This window comes from Chiloscyllium punctatum, chromosome 34 (assembly GCF_047496795.1).
Source record: "Chiloscyllium punctatum isolate Juve2018m chromosome 34, sChiPun1.3, whole genome shotgun sequence".
In the NCBI taxonomy this organism is placed as follows: Eukaryota; Metazoa; Chordata; class Chondrichthyes; order Orectolobiformes; family Hemiscylliidae; genus Chiloscyllium; species Chiloscyllium punctatum.
Window position 1 is genome coordinate 55,282,015 of NC_092772.1, and position 12,851 is coordinate 55,294,865.

General features: G+C 49.7%; 1 protein-coding gene across 2 annotated transcripts in view; it reads right to left on the reverse strand.

Annotated features, from left to right (window-relative positions):
* Positions 1-12,851, reverse strand: part of cadm4 (cell adhesion molecule 4) — a 238,940-nt gene that overhangs the window by 43,055 nt on the left and 183,034 nt on the right. For both annotated transcript variants that reach the window (XM_072553562.1, XM_072553563.1), the window contains exon 5: positions 8,517-8,678. In XM_072553562.1, coding sequence (XP_072409663.1) covers positions 8,517-8,678 — 162 coding nt within the window. The remainder of the gene's footprint in view (positions 1-8,516; positions 8,679-12,851) is intronic.

Genomic DNA, 12,851 nt, shown 5'->3' on the forward strand with positions numbered 1-12,851 from the left:
CTATCGGTTGGGGGAGGGAGCTATACTCTGTATCTAACCCCGTGCTGTCCCTGTCCTAGGAGTGTTTGATGGGGGTCAGTGTAGAGGGAGCTTTACTCTGTATCTAACCCTGTGCTGTCCCTGTACTGTGAGTGTTTGATGGGGGTCAGTGTAGAGAGAGCTTTACTCTTTATCTAACCCCGTGCTGTGCCTGTCCTGGGAGTGTTTGATGGGGGTCAGTGTAGAGGGAGCTTTACTCTGTATCTAACCCCGTGCTGTCTCTGTCTGGGCAGTGTTTGATGGGGGACAGTGTAGAGGGAGCTTTACTCTGTATCTAACCCCGTGCTGTCCCTATACTGTGAGTATTTGATGGGGATCAGTGTAGAGGGAGTTTTACTCTGTATCTAACCCCATGCTGTTCCTGTTTTGGGAGTGTTTGATGGGGGGACAGTGTAGAGGGAGCTTTACTCTGTATCTAACCCCATGCTGTTCCTGTTTTGGGAGTGTTTGATGGGGGGACAGTGTAGAGGGAGCTTTACTCTGTATCTAACCCCATGCTGTTCCTGTTTTGGGAGTATTTGATAGGGGGGGAGCAGTGTAGAGGGAGCTTTACTCTGTATCTAACCCCGTACTGTCACTTACTGTGATCAGAGTGGGTCGAATGGAAAGCTCCTGTTCAATGTTTTGGGGACCCAGTTTAATTAGAGTAAATGACAGAGATGGGAGAAGACTCTTGTCTTCGGAGAGTACTGCTTTTTGTTTAATTCGACCTATCCTGCAGTGAAGGACTCAAACATCACAGAATTGTTACAGCTGTAAACCAGTCCAAACAAGTCCAGGCACGAGAGATCAAATGCACTCCCACTGCACTGTGACAATTCCACAATACTAACTACCTTTAAGGGAAGCTCTTTCGACGGTGGACTTGGTGATTGGTGGAACAATTTGTGCAAAATACCTGGCCTCTTCCAGATATTTCATAGCATGAAGTGTTTAATTGGACTATTCATCTGTAAAGAGCTTCTGACTTGAAAATTAGAAACGTGGCAGAGTTATTAAATAAGAGCAGATTAAAAAGTTTTACCTGCGGTGTATTATATGAACACATAAATGTAGAATTAAGCAGTGATTGCATCTGTCTAACTGGCAGCTTAAAGATGTTTAACCTCTCGTGCAGAATGGGGTTGGGGAACTAATGACACACACGTCTCATGGTGTGTGAAAACCACATTCAGGGGATGATGCATGGTCTGGGAGGTGGGAATGGTCTGTCTTGGCTCAGCCCATCCCCTCCCCACCCCTTCCCTCACTCAGCTCTCGGACTCAACATGGCTTAGCATACAATGGCGCCTGAGCTATCCCAGAAGACCTTGCAGCCATGAAAGGCTCCTATTCAAATGACATCGGCCAGTCAGGTCTGGTGCATTCAGGTCATTGTCGCGTTGTTCTTTGTGGGAGCTTGCTGTGCATAGATGAGCATCTTTCAATGGTACGTGGGCGTCACTGGCAAGACCAGCATCCCTAATTGCCCCAGAACTCGACATCTGTCGTCCCAAATCAGCTGTGGATGGCAGATTTTGGGAATGACAACTGAACTGACAATTTTTCATTCCTGACCATTTTCGTGTAACGATGCAAAGAACAGCTGTGGACGCTGGAGGCCTGAAACAAAGAACAGAACTTGCTGGAGAAACTCGACAGATCTGGCAGCATCTGTGGAGAGAGGAGAACAGCAGTTCTGAAGAAGGGTCCCTGGACTTGAAACATTAACTCTGTTTCACTCTTCACAGACCTGCTGGGTTTCTCCAGCAATTTCTGTTGTGGAATTTTATGTGATTACCTTTAAACTCCAGGATCGGATTTGAACCCACACTCCCCCAAGCAATAGACTGGGCCCCAGAGGAATCTTAGTGACACTAACAGCGCCCCTCAACTCCATGACAATGTTGCCTATGTTAAGGCAGTGTCTAGATTTCAAAAGTACGCCATTGGCCGCTACACTCAATCGTATGCTGGAAGGTGATGAAAGGTGCTAAAGAAATGCAATTCCATCTTTGTTCTCCTCTCCTCTTCTATCGCCTTGTTAATAGGTGACCAGTGTCAATCTGTCTGGGATCAGTTTAGGAGGGTGAGGGAATACTCCCCACTTGCCCCTGGATGGGGGCAGCTCCAACAACACTCAATAACCGCGACACCATCCAGGGACAAAGCAGCCCCCGCTGGATTGGCCCCACACCCACAAACATCCCCTCCATCCCCCCACTGACGCTCAGTAACAGCAGTGTGTACCATCCCCTCCCTCCCCCCACCGACGCTCAGTAACAGCAGTGTGTACCATCCCCTCCCTCCCCCACCGACGCTCAGTAACAGCAGTGTGTACCATCCCCTCCCTCCCTCCCCCACCGACGCTCAGTAACAGCAGTGTGTACCATCCCCTCCCTCCCCCACCGACCCTCAGTAACAGCAGTGTGTACCATCCCCTCCCTCCCCACCGACCCTCAGTAACAGCAGTGTGTACCATCCCCTCCCTCCCCACCGACCCTCAGTAACAGCAGTGTGTACCATCCCCTCCCTCCCTCCCCCCACTGACGCTCAGTAACAGCAGTGTGTACCATCCCCTCCCTGCCCCCCACCGACGCTCAGTAACAGCAGTGTGTACCATCCCCTCCCTCCCCCCACCGACCCTCAGTAACAGCAGTGTGTACCATCCCCTCCCTCCCCCCACCGACCCTCAGTAACAGCAGTGTGTACCATCCCCTCCCTCCCCCACCGACGCTCAGTAACAGCAGTGTGTACCATCCCCTCCCTCCCCCCACCGACCCTCAGTAACAGCAGTGTGTACCATCCCCTCCCTCCCCCCACCGACCCTCAGTAACAGCAGTGTGTACCATCCCCTCCCTCCCCCCACCGACCCTCAGTAACTGCAGTGTGTACCATCCCCTCCCTCCCCCACCGACCCTCAGTAACAGCAGTGTGTACCAGCTACAAGACCCACTGCAGAAACTCACCAAAGACCCTCAGGCAGCACCTTCCAAACCCACGGCCACTTCCATGTAGAAGGACAAGAGGCAGCAGGTACATGGGAACACCACCCCCTGCAAGTTCCCCTCTGAGCCCCTCACCATCCCGACTTGGAAATATATCGTCCGTTCCTTCCTGGGTCAGAATCCTGGGATTCCCTCCCTCAGGGGCATTGTGGGTCTACCCACAGCACATGGACTGCAGAGGTTCAAGAAGGCAGCTCACCCCCACCTTCTCAAGGAGGGGAGGACAGTTCGGGATAGGCAGTAAATGCAGCAACACCCATGTCCCGAGAATAAACTTTTAAAAATCAGAAATCCCACATCAGAATGTAGGAACGTTTTTGGAGAAGAAAGAGTCGTGTCCTATTCCTTTGCAAATGGCTGTTGGTACTGGTAAATATAAAGTATTCTTGCAGATTGAGTCCTGAAGGCAACCCCAGTGAGACTGTCAGCAGTTCTTGTATTATCAAAGTAGTTGCCCTGGTAACAAATCTCTCTATAGCTTCAAGTGTTGGTCTAGGATATAAGAGAAAGCTCAATACCTCCCAGATCTGGACTATTCACCATTTCCTCCCACTCACCAACTGCATCTTTCCCTCATAAAGTGGGCTCCTTCACCCCTGCCCACCAACCATCCCTCACCCCAGATCCTCCATCTCACCCCCTGCAGGGAGTTCAGGTCTGCCAGGAATTTGCAAAAGATACTGACGAAGACTACCTCCACACCCTGGGACTATTAACAAACAGGTTAAGAGCGATTCAATTGGGTTCATTGTCAGGTATAAGAGTATATTGAGGCTGGGAAGACTACTTAGTCAGATCGGGAGTCCGTGGTTCAGATTGTTGCTTGAGTGTAGGGTTCAGAGAAATTTCCAAAAGGATTCTGCTGGGTGGGGGTAACAATGGGAATTGTTTTGTAATGGGAATTGAACGAGAAATTTATCTGCAAATATTAGTCTAATCCCACCCAGGGTACAGAACAAACTTTCCTATGGTTACAGAAAAATAAACGTTTGCGCCAGCAACTGAGAAAGAAATTGAACTAGCAGCAACAGAATGTACAATCAGTGTGAAAAAAAAGGACAATTTGCATCTGAACATTGTTCACAGGCTATTAATTCACTTGAAAAATGATATTTCTTGTCGCATTTTTCCAACGATGTGTCCCAAAGGCTTGTAAATATGAGAATGATAATTGTATCAGGTTCACAACTAAAGATAGATTAATTATATTCTAGCAGGCATCATGTCCCCAGTGTCATTTTCAAAGCAGTGTTACTTATGGGATCTCAATGTTCATTTGGGGAAATCGTACAGAGTGATCAAAATCAAACCACACAAGAAATCTGAATGAAATTAACAAAAATGATACTGCACTGTCACTACAAATCAGAGAATCAAAAATGATAGAAGAGGTCATTCGGCCCATCACACCGTAGCTACATTAAATCTACACTGAGTCCCATTTTCCTGCACTTGGTCCTGAACCTTGATTGTTGTGTTTGAGATGGAGGCAGAGAAAGATCGAGGGGTTGGAGATGAAGAGGGGTTGGTAGGGCAAGGGAGGGAGAGGAAATAGGAGGGAGAAGACAGGTTGAGATTAAAGGACAAAGAGAGAGAGATTGAAAGATTTGAAAGGGAGGCGGTAGAGAGAGAGAGAGAGAGATGGGTTGGAAATTGAGGGAGAGGGGAATTGAAAAACTAGAAATGGAGGTCAAGAGAGAGATGGAGGATGGAGACAGGGAGAGGGAAGGATTTGGAATGGAAGTGAGACAGACAGAGATTGAGGGATTAGAGATGGAAGTAGAGAGAGAGATTAAGGATTGAAGATGGAGGCAGGGAGACTGGGACTGGAGATAATGGGAGAGAGAGAGATTGAGAGATTGGAAATGGAGGGAGAGAGACACTGAGGAATTGGTGATGGAGATGAACAGACAGAGAGAGACAGTTTAAGACCATAAGACATAGGACATAGGAGCAGAAGTAAGGCCACTCGGCCCATCAAGTCCACTCCACCACTCAATCATGGCTGATGGGCATTTCAACTCCACTTACCCGCATTCTCCCCGTAGCCCTTAATTCCTTGTGACATCAAGAATCTATCAATCTCTGCCTTGAAGACATTTAGCGTCCCAGCCTCCACTGCACTCTGCGGCAATGAATTCCACAGGCCCACCACTCTCTAGCTGAAGAAATGTCTCCGCATTTCTGTTCTGAATTTACCCCCTCTAATTCTAAGGCTGTGTCCATGGGTCCTAGTCTCCTTGCCTAATGGAAACAATTTCCTAGCGTCCACCCTTTCCAAGCCATGTATTATCTTGTAAGTTTCTATTAGATCTCCCTTTAATCTTCTAAACTCCAATGAATACAATCCCAGGATCCTCAGCCGTTCCTCATATGCTAGACCTGTCATTCCAGGGATCATCCGTGTGAATCTCCGTTGGACACGTTCCAGTGCCAGTATGTCCTTCCTGAGGTGTGGGGACCAAAACTGGACACAGTACTCCAAATGGGGCCTAACCAGAGCTTTATAAAGTCTCAGTAGCACAACAATGCTTTTATATTCCAACCCTCTTGAGATAACTGACAACATTGCATTCGCTTTCTTAATCACGGACTCAACCTGCATGTTGACCTTTAGAGAATCCTCGACTAGCACTCCCAGATCCCTTTGTACTTTGGCTTTATGAATTTTCTCACCATTTAGAAAGTAGTCTATGCTTTTATTCTTTTTCCAAAGTGCAAGACCTCGCATTTGTTCACGTTGAATTCCATCAGCCATTTCCTGGACCACTCTCCCAAACTGTCTAGATCCTTCTGTAGCCTCCCCACTTCCTCAGTACTACCTGCCTGTCCACCCATCTTCGTATCATCTGCAAACTTCGCTAGAATGCCCCCAGTCCCTTCATCCAGATCATTAATATATAACGTGAACAGCTGTGGCCACAACACTGAACCCTGCGGGACACCGCTCGTCACCGGCTGCCATTCCGAAAAAAGAACCTTTTATCCCAATTCTCTGCCTTCTGTCAGACAGCCAATTCTCAATCCATCCCAGTAGCTCACCTCGAACACCATGGGCCCTCACCTTGCTCAGCAGCCTCCCGTGTGGCACCTTATCAAAGGCCTTTTGGAAGTCTAGATAGACCACATCCAATGGGTTTCCCTGGTCTAACCTACTTGTCACCTCTTCACAGAATGCCAACAGGTTTGTCAGGCACGACTTCCCCTGGAGTTGAAGTCAGGAAAGACAGGGATTGGAAATGGAGGAGAGAGAGAGAGAGAGAGATGGAGAGATTGAAGTTTGAAGAATAAAGAGATTGAGGGATTGGAGATAGAGAGAGAGAAACACTGAGGGTTTAGCAATGGAGAGAGAGGGAATGTGTTTGGAGTTGGCAGTTTGCAAAGACAGGGATTGGAGACAGTGGGGAGAGACAGAGAGATGATAGCAGTTGGAAATGGCCTGAGAAGGACACGGAGGGAAAGAAGATTGAGAGAGAGTCTCAAAAATTGGGGATAGAGTGAGAGAGGGACAGATGGTGTCAAGCAAATTTGCAATCCCTGTTTCGGCGGTTTGTCAATGGTGGTAGGTTCGTCTGAGAGAAGACCATTTCACTTTAAGATTTCAGCATCATTCCCTCCTCCGTGGGGTACATCCCGAGTCTAAAGTGTAAATCACCTCGTGAGAGATTAATTCCTGGGATAACTCAACTCTCAGCTTGAAAAACAATTGGACTTTCATTGGAATAGGGACGTGGTGTGAATAAATGAATGCGAGCAGCATTTGCAGCAGGTCACCTAGTTAAATCAGTAGTTAAATCAGTTCGAGAGTAAACAAACAGTTACAACTCACATCAATCTCGTTGGAAGTGGAAAGGATACAGGAATATAGAGTCACTGAGTGCAAAAGGAAATGATCTTTGTGTCTGACAGTGACAGCCTGTGGCCTGTCACATTAAAACGATTCAAAAACAGTTTTGATCTTCCAACCATAAACACCAACTGCTCTCAAACGCAGCAGGCCCGTGTACTGACTCATGTAGCTCCTGCACTAATCCTCAAGCTTCCTGTCTGGACAAAACTGGGTTGGAAAATCGGGATGTTCAGTGTCTCACTTGATATATCCAAAAGCTCCTCACACCCCCTCCCTATCTCTGTTTCCCCTTCAGCCCCTACACCCCTCCCTATCTCTGTTTCCCCTTCAGCCCCTACACCCCTCCCTATCTCTGTGACTCCCTCCAGTCCCTACACCCCTCCCTATCTCTGTCACCTCCTCCAGCCGCTACACCCCCTCCCTAACACCGTAACCCCCTCCAGCCCCGACACCCCTCCCTATCTCTGTAACCCCCCTCCAGCCCCTACACCCCTCCCTATCTCTGTAACCCCCTCCAGCCCCTCCACCCCCTCCCCATCTCTGTCACCTCCTCCAGCCCCTACACCCCCTCCCTATCTCAGTAAACCCCTCCAGCCCCTACACCCCCTCCCTATCTCAGTAAACCCCTCCAGCCCCTACACCCCCACCCTATCTCTGTAACCCCCTCCAGCCCCTACACCCCCTCCCTATCTCAGTAAACCCCTCCAGCCCCTACACCCCCACCCTATCTCTGTAACCCCCTCCAGCCCCTACACCCCCTCCCTATCTCTATCACCTCCTCCAGCCACTACAGCCCTCCCTATCCCTGTAACCTCCTCCAATCCCAGTCTATCTGGAGCATCCCCCTATTCCCATCGCTCTGCCATTGGGGGCCGTGCCTTGTGCTGACTGGGGAGGTCCTGAGCATGGGAACTCCCTCCTGAAACCCCGCCATCTTTTCCCTCTCAGATGTTTAAGAGGTAGCTCATGTCCCAACCCGCCTGATTAGAATCGTAGACTCAAAATCCCCTCATTTGGCCAGGTGCCAATGTGACGACTTGCTCGGTAAAGGGGCTATGTTGCCAGTTGGTGGTGCATTATGGGTATTGATCCTGTCTCTGATCCACAGGTTTGATTCCCACTCCAGGACTCAATAGTCAAGGCAGGAGCATTTATAATGATTTTGAGTGTTCAATTCCCAAAGTCTTTGAGCATACACTAACTACAGACAGCAAGAATGGATCCCCAAATGTTCAATTGTATGAGCCTGTGGTCATGCAGGTTGTACATTGTACAGAGAACTGGCGAGTGGTCAGGAAATGTGTCAGACTCTCAATACTGAGGGAGTGGTGCACTGTCACAAATCCTCTCCTTCAGAAGGTCATCCACAAAAGATCCCACAATCGATAGAGCAACCAGGAACAGCTTGTCCTGTGATCATCGTGTTCCCCACGGAGAGAGTGGGAAAGAAGGTAGCTGTCACGGCCAGATTGCCCTTTCTGGGATCTTGCTGTGCGGAATCAGTTGGGATTTCCCACCATTTGACTACTCTTCGAGGAGGGAGCCCCTGGTTCTGTGAAGGACTGTTGGATGCCCTGAAAGGCGCTACAGCAATGCACTCTTTCTCTCTCTCTCTCTCTCTCTCTCTCTGTCTTACTTACATCGTACGTTCAACGGGAAGTCGATCCTGTTTTTCATTCCTTTCATTGAAGGCACGTTGGCCTCACAGGTTACAATGTCACCGTTATCCTTTCTGTCCACAGTAAAGTTCACCACACTGGTAATCTCAAAGATTTTCCCTGTCTGTTGTTGGCTGCTCACTCCTGTATGGGACAGACACAGAAAGACATCATTAATGAACCTCCAAAAACTCTCAGACATCTCCCGGCGACATTCCACTCTCTCACCTTTGCTGAGCACCCCACTGGGCTATAGCAACATGTCAAAGGCTCATTGAAGGGACAATTTCCCTGAGGGAGGGAATTCCAGGATTCTGACCCAGGAATGAACGGCTGATATATTTCCAAGTCGGGGTGGTGAGGGGCTCGGAGGGGAACTTGCAGGGGGGTGGTGTTCCCATGTATCTGCTGCCCCTTGTCCTTCCAGATGGAAGTGGCCGTGGGTTTGGAAGGTGCTGCCTGAGGTTCGTTGGTCAGTTCCTGCAGTGGGTCTTGTAGATGGTACACACTGCTGTTACTGAGGGTCGGTGGGGGGAGGGAGGGGATGGTACACACTGCAGTTACTGAGGGTCGGTGGGGGGAGGGAGGGGATGGTACACACTGCTGTTACTGAGGGTCGGTGGGGGGGAGGGAGGGGATGGTACACACTGCAGTTACTGAGCGTCGTTCGAGGGAGGGAGGGGATGGTACACACTGCTGTTACTGAGCGTCGGTGGGGGGAGGGAGGGGTTGGTACACACTGCTGTTACTGAGCGCTGGTGGGGGGAGGGAGGGGATGGTACACACTGCTGTTACTGAGGGTCGGTGGGGGGGAGGGAGGGGATGGTACACACTGCTGTTACTGAGGGTCGGTGGGGGGAGGGAGGGGATGGTACACACTGCTGTTACTGAGGGTCGGTGGGGGGAGGGAGGGGATGGTACACACTGCTGTTACTGAGCGTTGGTGGGGGGAGGGAGGGGATGGTACACACTGCTGTTACTGAGCGTCAGTGGGGGGAGGGAGGGGATGGTACACACTGCTGTTACTGAGTGTCGGTGGGGGGAGGGGATGGTACACACTGCTGTTACTGAGCGTTGGAGGGGGGGAGGGAGGGGATGTTTGTGGGTGTGGGGCCAATCCAGCGGGGGGCTGCTTTGTCCCTGGATGGTGTCGAGCTTCCTGAGTGTTGTTGGAGCTGCCCCCATCCAGGGGCAAGTAAGGGGTATTCTCTCACACTCCTGACCTGTGCCTTGTTGAGGGTGGGACAGGGTTTGGGGGGAGTCAGGAGGGGAGTTAGTTACTGGTTGCAGGATTCCCAGCCTCTGACCTGCTCATGTAGTCGCTGGGTTTATGTGGTGGGTCCAAGTCAATGGTCATCCCCAGGTTCATTCTGCCATTTCTGAATCCCCAGTGAGGGAGTCAGTAATGGTACCACCATTGAATGTCAACGGCAGTGGGTCGATTCTCTCTGATTGGAGACTGTAACTGTCTCGTATTTGCGTGTCACTTCCTATGTGAGAGACCAAGGGACGGTGATTAGATTGTCTCTTAATGGCGACATCACAGTCTGGCATTTGCGAATGTTACTTGCCACCTGTCAGCCCAAAGCCTGGATATTGTCTAGGTCTTGCCACATTGGCACACAGACTGCTTTAGTATCTAAAGAAGAGGAGCCATGCTTAATCATAAGAGCTCTGTGGAGCTAACATCCAACAAAATACATTGTATTCTTTCCCAGAATTCCTGGGGTCTTCCGATCGAACCCAGAAAGCGTTTGGGGGTCCCAGAGTGGGTGATGTTCCCTTCAGAAGCAAGACGCACAGGAACACTCTCAGAGTCTCATTCTGGGCTCAGCGGTGACTGGATGACTGAGTTGTGCAGGGACATTAGCAGTTCGCGTGAAAAAAAACCGACACGGCCTGTGTGAACACTCTGCTGAAACGCTCAGCTCTGACTCGCAGCGAACAGACTGACCAGCACAGCCTAAGGAATTCAGTGAAACATCAACAGACAGAACGTGACTCTGTTTTCTCCCATTCATGCCTGGGCTGTGGCCAGCACACTGTGCAGTTATTCAGTCGGCCAGGAGACAGGCTATTACACTGAATCAAACAGTGCAGACATCAGCACATTGAAACAGCTCGGGGGAAAAAGACCGATTCAATTTGTTCCCACTCTCCCAAGCCGCCCATTTTCCCATTCCCATATTTTTCCCCATCACCCCGTTTTGAAAGTTCCTGTTAAATCTGCCTTTTCAGGCTGTGTGTCCCAGAACAGAACAACAACTCACTGGGTCAAAACCAAACTGATTAGATTAGATTTCCTACAGTATTCCCTCAGCAGGCCCTTCGGCCCAACAAGTCCACACCGACCCTCCGAAGAGTGCCCCACTCAGACCCATTCCCCTACCCTACATTTACCTCTGACTAATGCACCCAACACTATGGGATAGTTTAGCACGGCCGATTCACCTAACCTGCACATCTTTGAATTGTGGGAGGAAACCCATGCACTCTCAGGGAGAATGTGCAAACTCCACACAGGCAGTCACCCGAGGCTAGAATCGAACCTGAGTCCCTGGCGCCGTGAGACAGCAGTGCTAACCACTGAGCCTCCATGCCACCCCAAATCCTCCTCCTCCAACTCCCACCCCATCTCTGCCTCCCCCAGTGATTGCAACCTCCTGCCTCCGGGGACAGTGTCTCCCTCGTCAACTTGCTCCAACCCCCACGGTGATTCCGAATGCCACGATTCGATCTCCCCTTCACCTCCCCCTGCTCCGAGGGCAAACAATCCCAGCTTCTCCCGGTCTCTCTCTCTGCATGAAGTGACTTTTCACATCCCTGGATTCAATCCTTTTAAATCCCCTCCAAATGTACAGGCAGTAAATCCTTCACTTGGCCTTGCAAAGACAGATTAATCCTTCAGCTAATAACCAGCCAGGCAGCAACAGACAGAAGAGTATTTTGCTTGGAATACATCATTGATCAACAGGGCTGCCAGAATATTAAAGAAATTGTTTCATTATAAATGGACACATTTGCAGAGCTGGCTTAACACTTTAACGTCATACTCAATTCTCATGACAAAGCAACACGGGGTTAGCGACAGAGTAAAGCTCCCTCTACACTGCCCCCCCCCCCCACCATCAAACACTCCCAGGACCAGGACAGCATAGGGTTAGATATAGGGTTAGATACAGAGTAAAGCTCTCTCTACACTTTTCCCCATCAAACCCTCCCAGGACAGGGACAGCACTGGGTTAGTTACAGAGTAAAACTCCCTCTGCACTGTCCCCCCATCAAACACTCCCAGGACAGGAGCAGCACGGAGTTAGATACAGAGTAAAGCTCTCTCTACACTGTTCCCCCATCAAACATTCCCAGGATAAGGACAGCACGGGGTTAGATACAGAGTAAAGCTGACTCTACACTATCCCCCATCAAACACTCCCAGAACAGGGACAGCACGGGGTTAGATACAGAGTAAAGCTCTCTCTACACTGCTCCCCCCATCAAACACTCCCAGGACAGGAGCAGCACGGAGTTAGATACAGAGTAAAGCTCTCTCTACACTGTTCCCCCATCAAACACTCCCAGGACAGAGACAGCACAGGGTGAGATACAGAGTAAAGCTCCCTCTACACCATCCCCCCCATCAAACACTCCCAGGACAGGGACAGCACTGACTTAGAGACAGAGTAAAGGTGGGGCAGATGGAGTTTAATTTGGATAAGCACGAGGTTTTGCATTTTGGTAAAACATATAGGGGCTGGACATATACAAATTAATGTTGGGCCTTGAATAGTGTTGTAGAACAGGGAGATCTGGGGATTCAGGTGCAGAATTCTCTGAAGTTTGCATTACCTATAGACAGGGTGGTTATGAAGGAGTTTAGCATGCTTGCCTTCATTACTCAGACCTTTGAGTACAGGAACTGGGAAGTCCTGCTGGGGCTGTACAGGACATTGGTGAGGCCTCTTCTGGATTACTGTGTCCAGTTCCAGTCGCCCAGTTAAGGAAGGATATTACGGTAAAAAAATTGACTGCAGATGCTGGAAACCAGATTCTGGATTAGTGGTGCTGGAAGAGCGCAGCAGTTCAGGCAGCATCCGAGGAGCAGTAAAACCGACGTTTCGGGCAAAAGCCCTTAGGAAGGATATTATTAAATTGGAGAGGGTTCAGAAGAAATTTACCAGCGGATGGAAGGTTCGAGTTATAAAGAGAGGCTGGATAGGCTGGGACTTTTTAAACTGTTGAGTTGGAGGCTGAGGGGTGGTCTTATAGAGGTCAAGACAATCATGAGAGGCATGGATGAGATGAACTTCAGCTGTCTTT